The sequence below is a fragment of the Zootoca vivipara genome, chromosome 3 (genome assembly GCF_963506605.1).
Source record: "Zootoca vivipara chromosome 3, rZooViv1.1, whole genome shotgun sequence".
Classification (NCBI taxonomy): domain Eukaryota; kingdom Metazoa; phylum Chordata; class Lepidosauria; order Squamata; family Lacertidae; genus Zootoca; species Zootoca vivipara.
This window is the reverse complement of record NC_083278.1, coordinates 41,360,946-41,385,946: the sequence shown is the minus strand read 5'-3', so window position 1 is coordinate 41,385,946 and position 25,001 is coordinate 41,360,946. Positions and strand designations below refer to the sequence as shown.

General features: G+C 40.7%; 1 protein-coding gene across 9 annotated transcripts in view; it reads left to right on the top strand.

Annotated features, from left to right (window-relative positions):
• Nucleotides 1-24,801, top strand: part of BACH2 (BTB domain and CNC homolog 2) — a 259,533-nt gene extending 234,732 nt beyond the window's left edge. For all 9 annotated transcript variants that reach the window (XM_035109378.2, XM_035109373.2, XM_035109371.2 and 6 more), the window contains 3 exons: nt 715-2,262; nt 11,195-11,401; nt 13,244-24,801. In XM_035109378.2, the coding sequence (XP_034965269.1) occupies nt 715-2,262; nt 11,195-11,401; nt 13,244-13,726 (2,238 nt within the window). In that variant the 3' untranslated portion in view covers nt 13,727-24,801. The remainder of the gene's footprint in view (nt 1-714; nt 2,263-11,194; nt 11,402-13,243) is intronic.
• Nucleotides 24,802-25,001: the final 200 nt, after the last annotated feature.

Sequence of the window (25,001 nt, the reverse complement as noted above, 5' to 3'; positions counted from 1 at the left end):
TTCCTTATGTTGTTAGAGAAACGATGTAATATAAGTTTTTAACTAAATCCTTACCTGAACTCAACCAGAGACTCCAGCATTTGTGGGATAGTTTCCTATACAGTTATTCAAGTTGTCTCCATGCTTAATGTTCTCTGTCTTCCCACTTCTGTTGCATACTCAGACAAACCCCATGTCCTTCTCCAACTTTTTATTTAAGACTTACGTTGTTCCAGCATAGGGGACTTTGTTTTCACTAAACTAACCATTATAATAATATATTCCATTTCTTTTAAAACCCCATAAACTGTTGAAGAAGAATGAAGGATTTTTTAATTGGCATAATTTATTCTGATCACAGAGTGAAGTCAGCCTAGATTATGGGAATGTTGTGAAATTGGTGGGATTCGTGCACTCATTAGAAGCTTAGCAGCATTCTTGAGTTCGTTAAATATATAAATACCATTTGCCAGATATCTCATCTCCCTTTAAGTCATTTGTTGGAAGTGATGTTTAGATCATCCTCTAATATGAAGTGTGCGAGCAACAACAGGGCAGGCAGCATTAATGATTGGAAGTAGCATTACTGCTGACTTAAGGAAAGATTAACTATTGGACGGTGGTATTTATGGACATTAGAACTGTTGAGTTATCTAACTACACTTGAGGGGCTTGGGACAATAGCAGTGCTGATGGTAATGCTGGCAATTTCCCTGTGTTTTTGTTCTTTTGCAGGTCACTGCCAGGGGATTTGGTCCATTGTTACAGTTTGCCTACACTGCTAAGCTGTTACTCAGCAGAGAAAACATACGAGAGGTCATCCACTGTGCAGAATTCCTGCGCATGCACAACCTGGAGGATTCTTGCTTCAGCTTCCTTCAAACGCAACTCCTGAACAATGAAGATGGCCTGTTTCTGTGCAAAAAAGACACCACCTACCAGCGGATGCATGAAGACGAGAACTCCGAGGGAGAAGAGGAGGAGACGATGGAGTCAGAGACTTCCAAGATCTCTTGCCCAAGGGAGAGAACGCACCCAGAGCCCTTTAACTTTGAATCGGCCAGTTCGGGAGCGGACAAGGAAGAAGGGATGCTGCCTGACTCTGATATCTTGAACGATGCCAAGGACAGTTTGGACAAAGAAGCAGTGACCCGGTTACCCAGATATAAGAAATACCAGATGGCTTGTACCAAGAATGTCTACAACGCATCACACATTAGTACCTCAGGTTTTGCAAGCACATTCAGTGAAGAAAGTTCTGGCGATAGCCTCAAGCCAGAGCTTCCTGTAGGGGAAATTAAAAGTGAGCCTAGGAGTGAGGAGAATGATGAAGAAAACATCACGCTTTGCCTCTCTGGAGATGAGCCTGACATCAGGGATAAAGAGGGGGATGTTGAAATGGACCGGAAGCAGCCAAGTCCCACTGGAGCTGACAGGTCTAAAAGTGTTTCCTCCCCTTCCTGCCTAAGGTCTTTCTTCAACCGAACAAAAAATGTAGACTTAGTTGGCTTCCCCAGTACTTCCCAACAGCACTTTGCCAGGAGTCCAGCATGCCCTTTCGAAAAGGGGACAACTCAGGGTGACCACAAAACTGATTATGTCCCTTTCGCAGGGAATTATGGACTCTCCCAAGCTGTTCAGAAGGATGCTTCCAATTTTACCGTGGGATCGCCTCTCAGGGGCCCTGGCTTTGTTGAAGGTCTCTGTAAGCAGGAAGGTGAGGTGGACAGGAGGAGTGTTATATTCTCTTCAAATGTTTGTGACCAAGTAAACACTTCGGTGCATTCATATTCTGGCATGAACAGCTTGGAGAAAGATCTCACCGAGACTGTGCCAAAGGGTCTCTGGGCAGGAAGTAGCCAGTCCCTTCCCAGTTGCCAGACCTATTCTCACATTGGACAGGCAGCTGATCTCTTACCAGGACGGATGCGGCCGAACACCAGCTGCCCAGTGCCAATTAAAGTTTGCCCTCGCTCTCCTCCACTAGAAACCAGAACGAGGACCTCCAGCTCATGTTCCTCCTACTCGTACGCAGAGGATGGCAGCGGGGGTTCGCCATGTAGCCTCCCTCTGTGCGAGTTTTCATCTTCCCCCTGTTCCCAAGGAACTCGGTTCCTGACCACGGAGCATCAGGAGCAGAGCATGATGGGAGATGGAATGTACAACCAAGTCAGACCCCAGATAAAATGTGAGCCATCCTATGGAACAAACTCTAGCGATGAGTCTGGATCGTTCTCTGAAGCAGACAGTGAATCATGTCCTGTGCAAGACAGAGGACATGAGGTAGGGCTTGTGATAAGTACACCTGTTAACACGTCTTGTGACCAGTTCAATAAGTCTGTTGTTCTCTTAAATGGCATTCCTTGTATACAAATGGCATTCCTTGTATACAGAGGCAGAGAATAGCCTGTTTTACCTCAGTTTTTGTTGACATTGCAGTCAGGCTAATGGGGGGAAATGCATGAAATAGGTGGGGGGGGGGGTTGCAGTAAAGACCCATCATATGAAAAGGTTCATTGCAGCTCTAAAGCATTTTCTTTTTGCTAACTGTAGTTCACCCAAACTACAGTTTGTGATCTGCTTCTAACCATGGTTGCAGACTGCTACTTGGTGTTAATTATAGTCAGCAAGAATGTTGGTACAAAATATTTTTGTATATGTTCTTGTGTGCCAAGATGTGGTGCTAATCCTACTCATATCAAAAACTGAACCAGAAAGGGCAGTGCCTATGCAAAGGGATGGATGTAGTATTATTGCTCATCTGTTACTGCAGGACAGGGGGAAACCCTGTAATATCCACTTTTTTTCCTTCATGGACACCTCCTGAATTCTGAATTCTTTTTTTAAAAATGGATTTTTTCCCAGAAAGATTTGTCCCAGTGTCCATTTTCAAGTATAGTGACCCTGTGTGAATTGGCAGGTTGTCCTTCCTCAAAAAGTTTTCATGGATTGAAGGATATGATCATACAGACACAGGACTTATTTTCCACCCAAATCTAGCTAAGTATTGACATATGGTCACAATCAGCTGTCCGCCAGAAGATAATATGAAGTGACACTTCAGGCAGCAAAATCTGGCCACCTTTAAATAGTAGCAAATTGCTAGTTACACAATTTACAATTTTATTTTAGCTTTACTGCTGCTGGGGGTGGGGGAAATCTCTGCCTCAGGCACCAAAATGTTTTTGGCAAGTCCTGCATGTTATTTAATGTAGTTGGCAAGTTCTTTTCTTTTCTTCCTGTTGGTTTTATCACCCTTGGAGGGACACAAATGGAAGAATAAAGAGTTTAATGGAGAAAAAAGGAAAATGGTGTTAACTTCAGATTCAGCAGTCAGACTTCTTATATGTACTAATGCTAACTTTATCGAAGATAGTGAAGATAGTGTACTCTTTGAGAAGTATCCAGTTTATAAATTTATAAAGAATAGGAAGGCATCTCTTTTCAATAGTGACTTTCTTTCTCTCCCCACCCCAGTCCTTTCTGTCACTTTAAAACAACTGGGTTGCTGTTTTGTCTTTTTGTTATATTCCCTTTGGACTGTCGCAAGTGAAATCTAAACTTACTACATCTTAAAAGCAAATGCTTTCTAGAGAATATTAAAGAAAGACAGAAAGCATTAGTAGGCTGTTCTTCCAAGAACTGTTTGTGCCAGGGGAATTGCATTCATCTTGTCTTTCATTTAATAGTATCTCCCTAACTGGGGTTGGTATGTTCCTTTTCAAAAGAAATATATCTCAAAGGCAGTGCTGTGAGACAATTCAGTTGGCCTACTGAGAATTCTAAAGGCCAACCATGAACTCTTAAATGACAGTCCTAAAGCATTTGTGTCAAATTGCATTACAAATAGCTACCCATGTATATGTATGGTCATAACCGAATATGAAGGACCTGATTTTCCGAACAGCTCCGCCAATATTATCAGAGCTACCCAAACCTAAACCTGCATTTAACATTTAAGAGAACAGTGAGTAATGTGTGAACCCACTGCTTAATCTTATCTAGCTTTTTCGCTTGTAAGCTGATGGTGCTCTCCAACCAGAGCCCTGCATCCCACCCTTCAATACATGGGTTCAGGGTGGGTTTCGGTGAAAACCAAAGTACAAAGCAGGAATAAAAATTACTGTACTCAAATGAAAATACTTCAGTTAAAAACAACAAAATATGAACCCCTTTATCTAACAAACACCATATCGCCACTGCTGTTGGAAGGCCTGGTAAAAGAAAATGGTCTTTGCTTGAGATCACAACCCATCCAGTGTTGATGGCTGTCTAATCTCAAGAGGCAAAGCTATTCCAAAGCTGGGATGCTACCACATAGAGCTAATTTGAGTTGGATCGGCGTTAGCATTTTCCTGGCCAATGGAGCAACACAAATTGGCTCCTCAGTTGTATTTTTAAAGTGTTCCTGTGTTTTAGGTGCAGCTTTGGAAATCTGTTTAAGGCATAAAAGCAGGATTTCAAAAAGCAAGATATTAAGAACACACTCACTGCAATACAGTTGTGTGCTTGTAGTTATTTCAATCACTCTGTCACAAGGCTGTGGTTTTTTTTCCCAGGAGGGGAAAGGCCAAGACATCACTGACATCACCCAAATTACATGGGAAGCTGCTTAATGCAGATACCGTGTGACTATAAGCCCCATTCAGTCATTCAAAGATCATGTGGGAGCATATCCCTGTTCCCACCACCTGCGCCCCAACCTTCCCATGTTGGATGGAATGGTCTGAAGGGGGCTTCTAAGTGCATTTAGCTGAAAACACTCATAAACTTTTCTAATTGTGATGGGAGTTTATAAGCACATTCTGCCAAACGCACAAGGAATCCCTCCCCAGACCTTCCAACTCAACATGGGAAGATTGAGAGTGGAGCTGGTAGTGATGAGGACATGAGGGGGCCTAAGCTGCCATATTCCCCTTCCCTGCACCCCCTTCACCCTTCACGCCCCCATGCATTAACTGAACACTAGAACATATCACTCATATAATTTATGGTGTACAGGAGGCCACCCATGGCCATGTCATGGCCTGGTTCACAATAGCATTGTTGACATTGCGTAACTTGGTTCAATTGAATGCACAGCCCTCAGGTGCTGGCTGCTGTTGGGGATACCTTGTGAACCAGGGTGTGTGTGATGATCCCTGCACAATAAATAAGGAACTGAATTACACCCATCCTTTTCCCTTTTCAAAATTATACCTGTGACATTCAGGAAATTACAGAGCACATTGTGCAGTAATGCACAGAAAAAGGAATCCCCAGATCTTGAATGACTTTTATTTCATGCTTTTTGTATGTGTGTCATAAGGGTAACTTAACCATCCCTCATTGTTATGTCACCTTCTATGCAGCTCACTGTGAGTAGCAATGACATTAGGAGGCAGGTACACATGTCTGGGCTTGCAATATTTATGAGGTACATTCTCCCAAGAAGGAGGACACTGCTGTTAATTTTAAAAAAGAAAAAAAAATATCTGGAGGGTGTTTTTGTGATTTGTTTTTTAAGCAACATATATCTGAAGAAAGAAATGTGCAATGATTAATTGTGCAGCTATTTAAATGTAAAACATCAAAGCCTTAAAGCTTTTCTCTTTAGGCTTATTGGTTGTTGTTTATAACATCACACTGGAATTGTGAAGCCTGTACAGTTGTTTGCATCTTGAAACATCTGAGATCATTTGTTAAGATGTTATTTACACTGTGCAAGACCCAAACCAGCAACACTTTATTTTTAAACATCCTCTTTTTATAGTCACCTCACCTCAAGGTCTGTTAATGTTTGATAGATCCTTGAAAACACATTTTCCCCAGCTTATTTAAATGGATAGGAGAATGGTCCATGGCCTATCTAAAATTAACAATGGCACCACATCTTAACTGCTGTGCAACAACCACTTCCTTTTTGTTTTATTTTTTAGGGAAAGAAGAAAGTGCTAAATCTGTGAGCTTTGCAATATTGTAAATGAATTATTTCAAATATGTTGCATTCCTTCTCTGTAACAAATATATTGGCAAACTTCATTTACACCAGCTATTTCTGTTCTGAATGAATAATTTGGGAGAGCTTCCAGAGCGACTGTATATTGCAGACCCAGGTGCAGAGAAGCCATGGAGGGGGTTGTGCCAATGAAGACCAGGAGACAGGTGTTGGATTGTAATTAGGCCACAACCTTATTGGCTGTAGTCATATAGGTTTGCCATAGGCATTGGGCATGTATCCATTGATCCATTGATCAATGAGTCGTCCTGCTGATTGACATGCTTTCTTTTGATAGATGCAGTGTACCAGTGTTAGGGATCTGCCATGACATGAACCACTTCCAGTGGACCTTGCTCAATCACTGGCAGGGGGCATGGTTGCCTGTCAGACCCTGAGCTGGACAGCAAGCAGTGCCCCCCAAGATCACTTAAGGGGATCCCACACTTGGATGGGGCAGGGGAGCCCTTCCTGTGCCCATTCCTGCTAAGGATCCAGACCAAAGCTGCTTCTGCCCTAAAGTTGCAATGTTTGCTATGAAGTCTGCAATACCCCCAGACACAGCCCAATATGTCCGTAAAAAAATTCCTCCCTGGTCCTTACTCTACTGCAGTTCCATGGAGGGGGTCACACATACAGTGGTACCTCTACTTACGAATGTTTCTACTTACGAATGGAGCTCCGTCCGCCATCTTGGATGTGGTTTAGATAGGATTTTTTCTACTTACGAATTTTTAGATAGGGTTGCTTCTACTTGCGAATTTTTTCTCCCAATGCATTCCTATGGGATTCGACTTACAATTTATTTTGACTTACAAATGTGCATTCGGAACGCATTAAATTCGTAAGTAGAGGTACCACTGTATATGCAGTTACTCACCTCTTAAGTGGAGCGTTTATTGTCCAAAGGGCATTAAAAGGAAGCCAAACATTCTTCATAATCACTAGTCAGCAGTCTTAATAGTCCACATCACTGTGTCGAAGGTCAGCTTCTGTGTATTCAAACAAATCATTGTTTTCTCTGGCAGCTCTTTTCTTGTTCTTTCATGACCTACAGCAGCTATGTGTATTTTGATAAGGCCTTCATTGGTGAGATGTGAGGGTGAAGTCCACTGTGCAGAATGTGTGGATAGATACGATGCGTTCCTGTGACTGTGGAGTCGTTCTATGGGCAAATGTCACACGCAAAGAAATGGAACAAAATAGTTGCTCTTTATGCTTTCCTGTGTAGAAAAAACTACACTGTAGTAAATGCCAAAGTATGTGTAACTTCCAGGGTTGGTATTTAATAATAATAATAATAATAATAATAATAATAATAATAATAATAATAATTTATTATTTATACCCCGCCCATCTGGCCGGGTTCCCCCAGCCACTCTGGGCGGCTTCCGACAAAATACAGAAATCTATCAAACATTAAAAGCTTCCCTAAACAGGGCTGCCTTAAGGGCTGGCATGGTCTGGTGTTTGCCAAAGACCCACACCCAAACAACAGGGGATACACTGATGAGCCTCCTGGATCTGCTCCTCTTCTTCATCATTGCAACCTGCTTGTTTGTTTACCTGCCTCTTGCTCTGGCCCAAACAGCAGTAGTGTTTAGAATTTGCAGTTGTGCACATTGGGTACCCCCCCCCAAAAAAGATATTTCTCATATTTGTTTATGTGAGATGAATTGGCAGTGACTGAGCAAGAACAAGATCTTGGGGTCATAGTGGATAACCTGATGAAGGTGTTGACCCCAATATGTGGCAGCTGTGAAAAGGGTGGGTTCCATGTTAGAGAACCTTAGGAAAGTACTGTAGTTGAAAATAAAACTGCCAATATAATAATCTTATTGTGTTGTACAAGCCATTATACAAATCTGTAGTGAGATTGCACATAGACTACTGTGCTCGGTTATGGCTCCCACACCTCATAAAAGTATTTCGCTGAGCTGGAGAAACGTCAGAAAGGGGCAACCAAAATGATCAAGGGGTTGAAACAATTCTCCTAAGATTATGTATGGTGGGCAGAAACTGGGTAGGGAAATACCTTTCTCCTTCCCTGATAATAGTAGAACCAGAAGCTGGAAATTGGAAGATTTGGGAGAGACAAAAGAAAGTACTTATCCACCCAGCAGAAAATTAAACTATAGAATTCACTCTCACAAGTTGTAGTGATGGCTACCAACTTAGAGTAAATAGAGGATACGGTGAATTCATGGTGCCATAAGGCTAGATCAGTGTTTCCCAAACTTGGGTCTCCAGCTGTTTTTAGACTATAGAACGGGAATTGTAGTCTGAAAACAGCTGGAGAGCCAAGTCTGGGAAACACTGGGCTAGATGGCTGTGTTCTACCCCCATTGTTGAAGGTGTTGTACCTCTGAATACCAGGTGCTGGGAATAACAAGTGGGGATAATACTGTCACTCATGTCCTGCTTGCACGATTCCCATAGGCATCTGGTTGCTGATCATTGGGCCTGATCCAGATGTGACTTTGTTTTGATCCAGCAGGGTGGTTTGAATGTTAGGAGGAGGAGTAGATGGCACTGTCATCTATTGTCCATTAACTCACTGCCTGGCAAGCGAGCAGGTGGCAGTACTGATGAAGAAGATGAGCAGCAGCTGGTGATGATGATAGCAATGAGGAGTTAGTGAGAGACCAGGGCCTGTTTGGGTTTCTTGCTCAAGCACCCTCCAAAACCTAGTGCAACACAGGTGACATGCACACTATTTGTTGTGTTTAAACAGGCAGAAAGGTTTGAATTGGCTTCTAAGGTAATAGTCGGTATCTCTGCCTCCATGTACTTGACAGCATCCATACTAAGTACTAAAATCTGCAATGAAATATCAACAGAGTTTTCCTCAGGAATCTGTGACTACATGACCCTTGGGTTCTCTTCAAATTCTACAATTCTGTGAATTGGCAAAAGAATATAAAGGCTTTCCTCGTTCTGCTTACCCATTTCTAAGTGCAGTCTTTCTTTCAGCATGAAACTTAAAGGCCTGGCACCACCTCGTGGCCATTGTGGATAACTGAAACAAGCAAAGATGCATTCACAATGTATTCTAGCCTAGTGGGCTGTTTTCGTACATAAAAGGACAAAATATGTCAAGGCACCTTGCGGACTAATTGGTTCCTTATAACATGACCTAAAACCATAAGATCTATCTTGCTAGATCAGTATTCTTATCCATTTCCATGAATAGTCGACTAGGTGCCTCTAGAACAGGCATCCCCAAACTTCGGCCCTCCAGATGTTTTGGACTACAATTCCCATCATCCCTGACCACTGGTCCTGTTAGCTAGGGATCATGGGAGTTGTAGGCCAAAACATCTGGAGGGCCGCAGTTTGGGGATGCCTGCTCAGAGCAAGAGCTTGGTGTTACACGGTCTGCTGCTGTGAGGAATACTACTTCTGAGAATGGAGCTTCTATTCAGCTGTGGTTAATAGCTGTTAAGAAACCAGTGCTCCATTAATTTGTCTGATTCTTTTCCAATGAGTAGCTTTAACCTGTGGTCCTTCAGAGGTGGTACTACAATTCCCATAATCCCTGACCATTGGCCATGCTTGCTAAGGCTGATGGGAGTTGGAGTCATTGCTATATCTGGAGTGCCACAGGATCCCTATCCTATGTTACATTATCTAAGATAGTAGTCACCATAGTGTCTTGGGGAAGTAAAATCATGCCTTGTTTGAAGAAGTACTTCCTATTGTCTGTCCTGAACCTGCTGCCAATCACTACCACTGCTGATTCCAGAACAAAAGGTGTGGGCAGAGATTGGGGGGGGGGGTTATGTTTCTTTCCATGTCATTCTTTCTTTCTTGTAAAAAAATGTTTTTATGCCATCTTTTCTATGAATTAGAATAGTTACTTTAGTGTTTGGTTGTAGGAAGGGTATTCCCAATATATTGATTATTTCGGGCAGCAATCATATACATACTTACCTGGGAATAGGTCCCATTAAACTCAATGGGATTTACTTGTTTCTTTTAATGGGATTTACTTCTGAGTAGATATGTTTTGTTTGTTACTATGTTACACACACACACACACACACACACACACACACACACACACCTCGGTCTTCAAATGTCTACGTTGACAAACATTTTGGTTTTCAAATGCCGTAAACCCACAAGTAAATGATTCGGTTTTCAAACACAACTTGGAAGTCGAACATGCCATGCGGCTTCTGTATTGAGGCTTCCGTGTTGAGTTTTCGGTTTTTGAACGTTTCAGCAGTCGAAAGGTCTTCCGGAACAGATAACGTTTGAAAACCGACATCTCTCTGTGTGTGTGTGTGTGTGTGTGTGTGTGTGATCTTCAGATGAAGGGTGGTATAGAAATTTACATAATAATGTAAAGGATTGGGCTGTTAGTTGCTTTTTTCTGCACTTCGCCCCGTTCTAACCAGAACTAAACACACTATTCCAAATATGGATGTGCCATATGTTTATGTAATGACAGTATGTTACTTGTTTTATTCTCAGTCCCTTAGGATAATTCATTCCTTTCAGAAGGAAAAAAATTTTAGGAACCTTGAAGGGCTATGTTTACTATTTTGCTTTTAATTTGTTAGTTTTGTTTTTAATTTTCTTCTCATTTATATTTTCATTGCAAGTTGCCTTGACTTTATTTTATCACAGAAAAGTGGGAAGTAAATGTCTAAATAAACAAACAAAATCCTGAACATTTGTGCCAGTGTGTAAACCTCAAGGGTCACTGAACTGCTTGCATAACATTTTTGTGCCATTGCATTGATGTATTTGCTCTAACCTTTTATATGCTGGCTGTCAAATTGGATAGTATATAGTTCCAATGATATAAGTTGGCTGAACTCTCTACTAAAAGAGTTAACATAAGGCATAAATAACTTCAGTAAATATGACAAAATAATTCTTCCTGTAGGGTTTATAGCAAAATCTTGCACTATAGAAATTAAAAACCTTAATTCTCACAAGTGGAGCTTCTGTCAAGTAGACTAGTTTTTTCTTATATCTAAATGAATCCTATTCCATTTATAATTACCTAGAGATAGATTTTATTATATAATATTATATATTTACTGCTGATTTTATTATATAAACATTAACTTACACACTAACTTCTGTGAGTATTCCAGGCTCACTAGAATGCAGCAGTTAGTATAGATGCTGTCAACCCTCTTTGGATAAAATCTTCTTTCCCTGTTAAATACTTCGTTCATTAAGCAATCTGAATATTATTTTCTCTCTCTTTTTTTCCCCCAGGTGAAACTTCCATTTCCTGTAGATCAAATCACGGATCTTCCAAGGAATGATTTCCAGATGATGATAAAGATGCACAAATTAACCTCAGAGCAATTGGAATTTATCCATGATGTTCGGCGGCGCAGTAAAAACCGGATTGCAGCTCAGCGTTGCCGTAAGAGAAAACTGGACTGTATTCAGAATTTAGAATGTGAAATCCGCAAGTTGGTGAGTTTTTACCTATTTTTTTAAAAAATATTTTAATTATTTTTGCATTCTGTGCCCTTCCTGCTTCCACGGTGCAGCCTGCTACTGACTTCATAAGGGTTCTAGGTTGTTTCCCTGCTTAGTGTTAGCAATCATGCATACCTGCCAAGTCCCGGACTGCAGAATCCGGGACCGGCAGCCGCGTGACACCAGAAGTTGCGTAGACGCAACTTCCGGTGTCGCTTTGCCCATCTATGGGCACCACAAAGGGCCGCCGCCGGCTTCGAAAGTCGCGTCTACGCATGTCCGGAAGTGTGTAGACACAACTTCCGGTGTTGCTCTTCCCATCTATGGGCACCAAAAATGGCCGCCGCCGGCACCGGAAGTCGCGTCTATGCACTTCCGGACATGCGTAGACGCAACTTTCGAAGCCAGCGCCAGCCATTTTCAGTGCCCATAGATAGGCAAATCAGGGGGGGAAATGGCCACCGGCAGGAGAATATAAGGGAGAATAACGGGAGACGACGTGATACGGGGGACCGCCGGGAAAAGGTAAGAAAAAACGGGGGGTTTCCCGGGGAAAACGGGGTACTTGGCAGCTATGAATCATGTGCCTCCACATGATGGGATTCACGCCTACATGTATATTTAAATGCTACTTCTGTGCATCGTTTGGTCATGCCAAAGTGAAGAGAGGCATGTGCGTGAAGTTTGGCCACCATATTTTTTTCCCTTTCTCCTCTGAAGCCCTAAGCATTTCTTTACTGCCTTTGCCCTCTGGGCTACCTCAGTTACCTGTCCTTAGCACATATGGCCCAGCTGTTTTTGGAAAGTGAAGAAAGAAGTAGAAATTGCAATATATAAGATCAGCAAGTTGCATGTTTCTTCTTGCCCTGGCTGTTACAGACATCGGGAATGGACCTAACTAGAGCTCTGGGCTGCTCTTCACATTACATAGAATGAAGTTTCAGATTGTGGTAAAATTTTGGATGTGTACCACACTTTATAGAATGCAAGTGGTAGAAAGTCCAGTTTTTGAATGCTGCCTTTTAATAAGAAATTATCTGCACTCTTCTAAGAGAGGGCTGTGCTATACTTTTCTCTCTGGTGTGCTACTTTACTGCATGAGGGGGAGGGCTTTTTACACGATTGTGCACTTCATAAAAATATGTCACGTGTGTGCAAATGCGCACAAACCACTGCAGTCTGAAGCAGGAGTGTGCAAACTTCCTAGTGCGTGCCCTGAAAAATAATTGGGCCTTGAGTGTATTATCAATTGTCTGAAGCCCTTTTTCAAGCATTCTAGAAGGAATGCTCAAAGAGCCTGATTCCTTCTACTGTCTTCCATCCCTTCACCCTGTCATTATCTGAGGAGAAATAACCTTATTTTGGGGGAAGGGGTTGAAGCAGCAGGAAGTCAAGGGCTACCCAGATGGAAGGCCTCTCCTCCTTCCTGGCCAATATAAGCAGAACACATGGACTGCATAGAGACTCTGCTAATGACTTTTACTCTCCTCTTTGGGGTGTGAACAGAAATGAGGCTGGGACAGGGAGCCTACACTCAGCATGCAGTGCCCCTTTTGATTTTATCTACAAGAATTTGAGCAGTGATCCTCACATGGTCAAGAAACTCCACTTCAAATCTTCACTCCATCTCTAGTCTGAAGTTGTATAGTCCAGAGATTTGCCACATCATTCTGTGTAATGTCTGAATTAGCTTTGTCTGGATTTATTTCTGAGTTCTAGAAGCCTGATACACCATACTTCTTAAAATTAAGAACTTTCACCTTCCCCCTCTCTTTCTTTCTTTCTTTCTTTCTTTCTTTCTTTCTTTCTTTCTTTCTTTCTTTCTTTCTTTCTCAGGTTTGTGAGAAGGAGAAACTTCTATCAGAAAGGAACCAATTGAAAGCATGCATGGGGGAGCTGTTAGATAATTTCTCCTGCCTTTCCCAAGAAGTGTGTAGGGATATGCAGAGCTCCGAACAGATCCAAGACCTGCACCGATACTGCCCTGTCCTCAGGCCTATGGATCTTCCAACAGCAACCAGTATCAACCCTTCACCAGCCGGGGTAGAGCAAAATGTGGTGACATCTCAGTGTGTTGGGGAAGGCTTGCAGTGCTGTTCGGAGCAAAGCCCAGTGCAGCAACTAGGAGCTCACTGGCTACCTAACAACATTTCTGGCAAATGTGCAGCGGCAAGAGTATTGGATGGAGCTGACCAAGGTACTTACTGCGAGCAGGAGCTCCCTCTCGAGCAGAATAACCAAACGGTGACAGTGGACTTCTGTCAGGAAATGACTGATAAATGTACAACAGATGAGCAACCTAGGAAGGAATACACCTAGTGGCTGTATACCTTTTTCACGCCATGCCTAGCAAGGTATTCTTCAGTCAGCCAGTGGCCACGTTCGTTTGTTGTTTAGATTGAAGAACATATTTGGTGCACACTACAGTGGTCTTAGCAGCAATACTGTTTTTAAGTATTCCCTCCTCTCTACAAGCGGGAGTTTAACTTCTTCACTATGGTGCTATCCCTTGCTCATGCAGGGGAACAAAACAGTGGCAACACTGTCTGTTTCTTTTTAATTGTTGTTGTTATTGTTGTTGTTATTGTATTTTAATTTCAATATTCAACAGGGATGGACATAACACCTCTGAGGACCCAAACGCAGCTTTTTTCTCAGTGGCCCATGTCACAAAACCCTAACTCAGGAATTTCCTCTGAATGTTCAATTTTTCATTGAAGACAGCTTCTTTACACATCAAAGTTTTATAACTAAACTGTACATACTATATATAGTATATATAAAATATATATCCATATGCAAAAAAAATCCCTGCATGCCTCAAATTTTTCTCATGAAAACAACTGGAATTTTTTTAAAGTTATGTTGTATAAACAAATTCCAACATTCCTTCTTCTTTTTTCTTCTTTTTTTTGGGTCAATGCTAGGTAGTAGTTTGTAACGGTTTTTAATATTTTCCCACCGCCACTTAGGTTCACGGTTCAGCAATATCATTCAGTTTGTATTTTATTTATAAAGTTTAATGTTGGAAGCTTATTTGAAATTTTAATATACACAGTGTTTGTGGCACAGCTGTCTTTTATGTGCCCATTTGAGCAAAGTGGGTTTTATTTGAATCCTCTCACAATACTGTACAGCGATGGTCAACTTTGCCACTTGCACAGAGTTTTGGATCAAACCCCTTTTCATAAATGAAGTTGTGACTTCAGTATAACTCATATACTGTATTCTTTGCTTTTTTATTGTTATCTGTTAAGTAAAACAACATTTTTTTTATTAAAAATAACAACACCACTCAGGAGATGATTATATAGGGAAACAACAATCTTGCCAAATATGGAATTCACCCAATAGTGTGAATTGGGTATTTTCTGTATTCGTCTTTTTCTTCCTTCTTTTACTTCCCCAATTCAGATATTAAGTCGCTGCTTCTTCTTCTTTCTTTAAGAGGGATTTTCTATTTGTCAAGTATCATTTGATACTTACAAAGACACCTTAAAAACTGTACAGTGGCCAGTGTATGTCATTGATATTGAGAACTATAGCTTAAGACACAGGTTGTTTACGTTGGTGAACATAGTTCCATGAGACTCAGTGAAGTTTGAATTAAGCTTCCCACTGCAATTCTTGCTTATTTATGTTGTACTAGTGCTGTTCATCCCTTCCAATAGTCCTATTGGCCTCAGTGTGTAATTCTGTTGTACGCCATGTTATGCAGGTGTTAACAGCAGTGTTTCACTACACTTGTTTCCTATTTACACTGGCATTTGTTCAACTCTAACTCAGCTCCACAGAAGTATGAGAAACAGTCTACGTGAAAGGTTTCCAGGACTGGCCCTGTAATATAGAGATGTAGAGGCTTGCTTAGAGCAATCTCTACCCCAAAGTGTTAAAAAGCATGCATTTCTGCAGTGATTCTGCAGTGATTGCCCTTGTGTCAGAAATATTGTGCTGTCAGATTTCCTCAGTTTGTAGTATTTTTATCAGCACAAAGCAGCATCTGTCTCAGAGGAAACTTTGTTGGAGGACAAGTTTCAGAAGTACTGAAACTCAAGGAAATTCATAAAACTCCAGATGACCTGACTCACATGGTGATTGTGCAAGGCAAGCTTCTTTCAGGTGTAACATCTGCCCAACAAACATATGTGTGAGGGACAGGGGATATCGCGAAGTCCCTCCCCTCCTGAGTTCAAGCCCGTCCCCGAGCAAAGGGGAAAGCAGGGAGAGTTCCGATTCCAGTGGGGAAGCAGGAAGTCGTGTCCGAGGCTCAGGCAAGGTAGAGGAGCCAGGGTCCCAGGTGGGACAGGAAGGGGCAAGTAAGGGGGGAAGACCCATCCCCCCAACTCCAGAATTACGCAGGAAGAGGAGGGGCAAGAGGATGGGTCTGCCAAAGCTTTTGTGTTGGAGAAAGACGCGCCAAAAGCCATTAGGAGGTTCTGAAACCGACTGACAACATCGCTCCGTGTAAATAGCAATGACTTGAGCACTGTAAATACGCAGCACCAATAAAAGAATAAAATGCAGAGCTGCGTAGCGTCGTTACTCTGAAGTAGTCCACTCCGGCCACTGTGACAATATGGAAACAACTCTTCAGGGAATGGGTGGGCACAATCCACCAGGACTTTTCCTACACCATTTTCATTGTGATTGATGGGAATTGCTCAAGAGAGATGCTTTTACATAACATCCAAAGATTTCAAGGGGTTTTTTGTAGGATACTTTTTCCCTCATCACCTTATCCCTGATGGATTGTGTCCTCTGTTGTTGTTGTTTTGTTTGCTTTTTTAAAAGTGACTTTCTATCTTGATTGTGCCAGGGTGCTTTGAACTATATTTTATGATGGCATCTATGGTTTACAGATTGGTACTGTTCACCTTTTCTGTGGATAAAACCATATTGAGCCACCACATGTGATTGAAACAGGTTTTTTTCCTATTAACTATGACAATATGTTTCTCAGTGCTAATGTTTACACTAAGCGGTATGGCACTCAGTAAATCTGCATTGTTTTTATAAAAGATGAATTGACACCCTCTTTTTTATCAGCTTATGCAGACAACTTGCCAGTCCTGTTTCTTCTCTGTACTCCAAATTCACTGCAACCTACCTGCCAACTAGGAGGCGTATCCATTGCATGTGCCACATTTATTTACTAGGAAGGGAGGGATGTTCTTATGTAGGTTGGAACTGCTATGTTTTTAAATATATAAATTAAGTATTAACCATTTCTGTAAAACAAACAAAAACTTACTCTAATTATTCATCTATTTATATATGTCATAAGGATGCTAGTTCAAGCTGTAGGATGTTTTGGCGCAGGGGTGAGAAAGTCCTTGACTCGCTTTGTAGCTATTTAATTATATTGGAAGCTTGCAACAATTCTGTGTGCAGAAAACAGAAGCTCTTTAGGGGGTTAGGGGATATGCAACTATGAGGGGATTGACTTGTAATCAGTTGACATTGCAGAGCCCTTCTGTGCTTTGCAAAGAAATCTTAACTTCTGTGAGATGGACAGTGATGGAAGCTAGATTTTTTTTTTAAGCTACATGTGAATTGCATTATGGCTTTAAAGCCAGGTTTTTGCATTTGAGATTTTGTTGTTGTAATCGTTCAGTCGACAGTATTGTTCAAATGGTTTTTTCTGTTGCCTTCTTTATTTTTAAGTGACCTCCAGCTAGTTGTGGTTTTTATGGGTATTCAACCAAGTCTGAGCTAGCTTTCTGACATGAAGATTTGCTATCACACCAACTCACGTGCAACTGGTACTTTTGACCTCATTCCAGTGGTTTAAATGCAATTGACAGAACATATTGTTCCACAGCTATTGTATTGACCTGGCTCTCTCATTGGTGCTGGGCCTCTCTCTACCTTTCTCTTCCATTTTCTTTTCTTGGAGAAACTGATTTTTAAAAGTCCACTGCTCAGATAAGTCTATCGTTTCAAGCTTTTTAGGATGAGTTTATCTTTTCACCATTTACAAGTGACTGATATGTATATTTTTCTTAATTGGACTATATATTGTGTATGGTTCTTCAGAACTACATGTGGCTCTTGGGTTAATGTCAAGAGAGACATGTAGGAGAATTAGCTTCAGAACTGGACACGAAGCGACACATTTGAATAAATAACTGACCAAACTTCTATTGGAAAATAAATAAGTAGGCATTGCTGAACAATGCAGAAGGAGAAAATACCTTCGATTGATTAAAAATTCATAAAGGAATTAATAGGTTTGTCTCAGTTTGAGGTTTTGTGCTAGATGGAAACTGCTTTTGCACTGATACAAAGAGCATGTAAGGAGTATACATTTAGCTTTGTCCAGTCTGCAACTAGTCCTCCTTTTTATTTGCCTTTGCTATACTTTGTATTGCCAGAAAACCTCATTTCATTTAGGCTTTTTCTGCTTTTGTCAGGTGAGTATTACACTATGTAATATATTCGTTTCTCCACGTTATCTTGGGGGTGCCTTGAATACAATTGAAGTTCATTGCAACCTGATTCTGGAACAAAAGAGCTAGTTTAAAGGGGGGGGGGACTCAATCAAGTTACCAAGACATCCCCATTTTTATATTCTAGACCTAACATATGACGACTCAGGCGTCAGAGTTTGATGCTGCAGTATAAAACTATTATTTTATATATTGTGCAAGTAAATTATTCAATGTCTTTCTAAGGGTATATGCTGCTTTAAAGATGCACTATTTTATTTTAATTTTTGTGGATCTAATCCATGTATTTTTGTTCCCAAGGAAGTAAAAAAAAATATCATTGGATACACAAACCACTGTGATTAGTATTTACAACTGCTGTCTCTTTTTCAAAAAAAAATAGTGTGGACATTGCATAAAACTTATTGTAACAGATTCAGCTGCTGATAATGTGTTGGTTAAGGGTTACATTCAACTCATGCCCAAGCTTTTAATTTCAAAAGCTTTGATAAACACCCAGGATACTTATATAGGCAGGTTTTTTAAAAGAAAGAAAAAGAAAGAAAAACGTTCAGCCTTTTTTTTTTTTACCCCTGTCAGGAGTTCTGAACACTGTGATATTCAGCAGGTGTGGTTATTCTCGTCAGTGCATTGCTGTGATGAGAAAAGCTACACCTGTGGAATTTCAGTTTTCCTCAGAGCTCTTAAAACAAAAACGAATTCTTCCCTGGATGGAATATGGTAAGCATTGTGACAAACTGCTGTATGTTTGGGGTTTTTTTTAAAGTTTGTATGCCAGAGTCAGAATAATTCTAAAATAAAAGAGACCTCCAGAGCCTTTAATCTCATTCCACCATTATGACTTTTTTACTGGTGACCTGTAACCCTTTTATATCCATGGGTGTCTTTTTAAAGAATACATGTAGGTTTAGCCGATGAAGCTAGAGGGTTCCTTGAGCATCTGGCCTAATGGGTAGTATTGATAAGCCTATGCAAGCCTCACCAACCCAGCTCAAACCAATGACTCCAAGAGGTAGTCTTTACACACAAATAATAAGGTTTTTGTTTATTTATACCCTTATTTTCGTTACATCAGCTTAATTGTGTACCTGTTTTAAAATTCTATTTAGAGAAGGTGGATAGGGCAAAGGGGGGGGGATTTCATGTAGCCTAAGGGAAACCTTGCTAAAAATGTGGTAGCTAATTTCTATCTCCCATATAAAATCAGTGTGTGTACTTTTGCTTGTTTATACTATGTATATTTATAATATTTGAATTATTTCAAGACTCAGGCATCAGATGATGCTGCAGAATAGAGTTGTACATGTACATACATTAAGTCCATTCAAACAATTTTATGTATATTAAAATCTATAGTTTGGTGGATTGTAGACTACTAATAAATTATTATAATTTTCTCTGGAAGTTAGAATGTCATTGCTTGCCGTGTAAAAGAATTACAGTATTTTCCTACACTCCACCAATATTATATATTTAAAAAAAACCCATTAAAACTAGTGATATGTGTTTGTTTTTAAATTATAATACTCATATGGTTTTACCATTGTGATGGAAACCACTTTTACAGTGGAGTGTTAATTATTCAAATTCCCTTCTCAAACTTAAAAGAAGATTTTTATGACTGGTTTAAATGCCTTTTATTGTTGGACATGTCATTAACTCTATTACAACATCAGCTCTATTATAGGAGTCCAGTTTACAGACAAGTTTAGACACCTATGCAGTGTGGTAATTGATACGTACATTCGTGCAGCATGTTTGCTTCCTTTTTGATAGAACTTATTCCCGGATAAGTGTGCATAGGACTGCAACCTTTGGAACTGAAAAGCTTAAGCAATTTGGTCAGAAGTTGACTTTTTTCATTGCTTGGAGTTTGAAATGTAACTCAGTTTCTCATTCTGGAATTAGTTATCCATTTATTTGAAGGAATTTTGAGTCAGAAACTCAACCTAGGATTTCCCATAGCGCCCTGTCTTAATAGGTCAGTTCAGATTTGGGGAGCCAGCCTGAGCATCTAACCGGGATTTCCCCATCCACCCACCCACCCCACTTAACCATAGAACTGTGTGTTGTTTTGAAAGCAAGTTTAAGCTCTTACATTTGCAATGTCACAAAAAAAAGAAGATGATGTGTGCTTCAGAAACTTGTATATTTACTACTTGTGATATGACTGAATATATCTGGATCCCTCCAATCAGAAATAATGCTAAACACTTTGGAGATCTTTGGATGCTTGATTTTTGCCACTCAATTCAAGGGTCAACTTTTTATTTCAAGGGTGGAGAACACCCCAAGAATTTGTTCCAGAACCAGTGGGATACAAGTGCACCTCTACTATATGCCTTACAAACTTCAGAGGCCATATTCAAAACAGGGTTTTTATCAGTGTATGCAAGGGGATACAATCCCTCTTCTCTTCCTCCCCAGGTCAGACAGTATGGACAGTTTTCACACATATCTACCTGTATAATCCTCTGTACCTCTCATAACTGGTCAATGACTGTAACAAGTTGCATCAGGTGTTTTTCTATATACTTTTTACACAGATTCTATGCGATTAATGTAACTTAATTCAATGCATCATTTTATTGTACTAGTTCTTAAGCTTGTCTATTATTTTTTTCTAGGTGACTGTGGTTTCTTGTGATTTATATTGTATAAATGAAATGGCTGTTGATGCTTATTCCTTGTTACTAAGAATTTTTACCTTTTTGGAGAAAAAAACAGCATTGCTATGAACTAATAAATTTAAGACTTCATTTACTCATTGTAAATACAGTATCGTGCAAAGAAAAGAAAACCCTTTCCATTCATTTGAATTGATAGTGTTAACTGAATTTTGTCTAGACACCATTTCTGTTGATGAAATAAAGACATATCATTACATATTGTAGATCTCTGCCTCTGAATTTAATGTTACGTTCATCGAAAAGCAAGCAAATCTGAAAGGTGGCTAAAGCAGCAGTCCTAACCCTGTTTACCTGGGAGTAAGCCCCAGTAAATTCAATAGGAATTACTTCTGGGGTGCATAGGGTGTTAGGAGAGGCGTAATTCCATTGGTGTTATGCTCCTTCTGTGGTAGTTTGTCATCCTTTGATCCCCACCCTTCACTTAGCTCTTATCTGTGACTTCACCCCCCCCCCCCCCGGAGGCACACTCCATTGTCTCTCAAGACAGATGGATGCCAACAACAACTTCTGAATAGACATGGCCACGATTGTGCTGTTAGATACCAGATCTTAAATAAACTGCAAGACTACATCTAAATGTAGCATTATGTAGAGATTAGGCATTCTGCCATTGTCCATACTGGCTCACTGTTGGTCTTCATTTGCACTTCAGGTAACAAGATCAGTGTAGGTGGCACAGGCTTTTATCACATGCAGAATTCACCTTTGCGTGATCTTAGCTTACTTTTAAGGTGAATTTTAATGGAATCACACATTCATGTTTAGCACTCAGTGACATGCAGCTGAACAAATAAGCTGCCTCTGTTATAAAGCATTGTATCCAAGGTCATGTGAGCTACTATGAAGGTTCTGTCTATGAGCTTTTGATGAGTGTTTTCTCACATGGGGGTCATCTTAACATTCATAAAGCAATATACATATGTGCACCACCTTCAGTTAGCTTTAATGCTTTTAGAGAGTTGCTCACATGGACTTACTTCAGGAATATTTGGACTGCTTGGCTTTGAGATACTGAGTTGTGCATGTCATTATTACTTTGGCATTGGAAATATTACTTAAGATTTCATGTAATAGAAGGTGTTGACATGCTGTACATTATTCTTAATTAGGTTTTGTAAACTAAATACAGAGTTGTTTAGTTTGTGATTTATCTCACTGTATTCCTTGGGCATGGTATCCTTTAGAAAAATCTTCATTTACTAGTAAAGAAAACACTAGAAGCTTGTGAAAAACATGGAAGTGGGTCTTCCCCACCCTGTCTTTCTTTATCCTTTAGTTAATGTTTCCTATTCAACCAAACATTTAAGTGTGCAGCTTGAAGCAATTGTGCGTTCTTGAGGAGGGTTGATTGGAGCCCATTATAACTGGAACAGAAGAAGAAACTCACTTGTTCCATATTGTGCAGTTGCCTGTTTGAACGTTTATCTATTGTGGTTTCTAGGGCTGTTTTTTTTCTTTCTGTCCCAAAGGGGTAAGAGTTGATTTTTTACTCTGTATGTTTTTTGTGTTTGAGTGAGACTGAAAATATGGAGTGGATTTCATAAAGAGAGTGTGTGCTCTATGAGAAAAAGAAATCAATGACGGACGAAAGAAAGAAAGCACTATTAAAATTGTGGTAGAAATACTTTTCGCATAGGATATAGCAATGAGGGCCTCTTGAGTTAGTTAAAAGCATTGAAGTGACCCTTGGGAGTTGTACATCCCTGTTGTGAACTCGATAATCTTTCCCTTGCTGTCACACATAACTGGAAATAGTCTGGCCTATTCATTTTTGACCTTGCAGTTATTCCCTACCATTTTTTGAATCTATTATCCCCTCCATTAAGTCTAGCTGTGCGCTCAGTCATCTCTACCCTATTTAATAATGAGAGGAGAGAGAAAAAACACCCAGATAATGAACAGTTTCCCCTTCAGGACAGGTATCTTTTCTATGGCAAGGCTACCCTTACTTCCTATTTGCTATATAAGGCAGGAACAGCAGTAGTCGGAAAGAGACGTTATTATCCTTTTGTTGTTAAAAAGCCCAACCTTTCCATAAGCAGCAACAAGTAGAACTGCCTGGACAAAGACAATGTAGAAACATTTTAAATTGTTGCTTTAGACCCCCTTTTATGCTAAATGAATAAAACAGGGGTAGGCTATATCATGTTTTGTTGTTTTTTTAAAAAAAAAGCTTTCAGCCCGTGTTTATTAACATTTGGAGAAACAGGCAAGTAACAAGGTAATGCTGACAATTCCTTCAAGATCATAAGATTCAGCGTGCCAAAGGTCTGGGGAGGGAGGTAGCTGTGCATCTTCGAGATGGATTCAGACTTCTTTGTTAACCTGCAGCATTGAACTAAAAACTGCATGCTGCTTTCATTTTTTATTCATTGATTCCTGGGGCGTACAGAGGTGGGCAGGGAAGAGAGCCTTTCAGAAAGCAGTCTCGTCTGCCAAGCCCACCCTTACAGATGTTTCGTATCTCGACAGCCTTGAAGTTGTGTATCGGGGCTCCTGCTGGATAGCTATGTGGCAGTCCTACAAATCAAGATGTGTATCTCCCCCACAGTCTTCTGCCAGGAACAAAAGAATGCTGTTTTGTAGCAGCTGGGCACACTAAACAGCTCCTAGTAGTTGCACATGAGAGGAAATGGGAGCGTTTTGAAAACAGGCTTTTGGATCACACGTGCGGCTGCCAAGATGCATGTGTTGGTCAGAAATAACAGATTCCATATCCATAGCTGTCCACCTTGAAGCAGCATATTTGCTAGGGTTTAGGAGGAAGGGAGAGAACTGCTTTTAACCTTCATGTTTCAGGTTTTGGGATTTGCTGCTGTGCTTTGGTAGTGCTGCTAAGCAAGCATTATTTTTTCATGATAGATGATAGTTCTAGTAGCACATTCTGAAAGAGAAAAGAGAAAGAAACTGACTTGGCTTGTAGAAGAAGAAAGAAGGTTCAGTGAAATGTTCATTCTCAATAGATTTGTAGATTATTTTAGTTTTAGCTTACCTGTTTTGCTTACAGTTTAGTGAAGGAGTGACAAATCTGTTTCCCTCTGGATGTTCCCATCATCTCTAACCATTGGTTATGCTGAGACTGATGGGAGCTAGAGTCCAACAATATATTGAGGGATGCAGGTCAGCCACACCAGCTTAGTGCTTCATCTTAAAAGCACAACCACCCTGCTGGATTAAACCAAGGTCAGCCTAGTCCAGTCACTTGCTTGTGAGAAACCCACAAGCAGTACTTCTGTCCTGCTGTTTGCTCCCCAACAAATACTGCCTCAGAATATGAGAGTGGTGGAGAAGCTGTAGTCCTCCAGATCATGGGTAGGCAAACTAAGGCCCGGGAGCTGGATCCGGCCCAATCACCTTCTAAATCCGGCCCGCGGACGGTCCAGGAATCAGCGTGTTTTTACATTAGTAGATTGTGCCCTTTTATTTAAAATGCATCTCTGGGTTATTTGTGGGGCACAGGAATTCGTCCGTGTTTGTTTTCTCTTCAGAATCTTATCCAGCCCCCCACAAGGTCTGAGAGACAGTGGATCAGCCCCCTCCTGAAAAAGTTTGCTGACCCCTGCTCCAGAAGATGTGGAAGTGGTGGCGCATCAGCTCCAGATACCATAGCAAAATGGTCAAGGATCATGGGGGTTGTGGTTCAGCAGTGTCTTGGGGCAGGGGATGCAAATGTTTTCACATTCCTGAGATAACAGATCTGCCCTCCATCAATTTATGGGAACCCTTTAAAAAGCAACCTAAGCTAGTGGTCATTTCTCAATTTGTGTCAAAGTACTTCCCTTTGTCTGCCCTCAATCTCTTGTCACTCAGGGAGTAGCAGGATAGGACTAGCTTTGCTCTGTCTGCCCCATTCTGCCCCATTCTCTAAGCAACAGAACCACATTTCAGTTGCTGTGGTGCCGGTTGCTGTGGTGCCGGTCAATGCTGCTGCTTCAACCAATCCAGCAAATGGAGCTATAGATGTCGTGGCTTTTAACAATTCAATTTGGAGAAGTCCTTCTTGGGTCCTGTTCAACCACATAGACACTTGTTGCTCAGTCAACAGCTGAACAGCATAGTAAGTAGTGCAAACAAATAATATAAGAATGTAGCAGGCATACTGGGAAAGATCCATAGCCCACGAGGCCCAATATCCAATCTCTGAAAGCGAACAGTCTTACTTGTTTAAGATGTCCTGTCACAGTGGAAGCATCTGCTAGTGGGAGTTCCCCCTTACATCTGAACTTGGAACTCTGATTAATTGAAACTACAGGTGCCTTCTGGGTGTTGTTAGACTACAACTCCCATGAGCCAGGTTTGAACCTGGTTTGTTTTGTTAAACCATATATATATATATATATATATATATATATATATATATATATATATATATCACACTTTGATAGAAAAACAACAAGGTGACGTGCCAGTGTGGAAACATAAGCTACTATAATAGCATAAGTAAAAATAACTCAA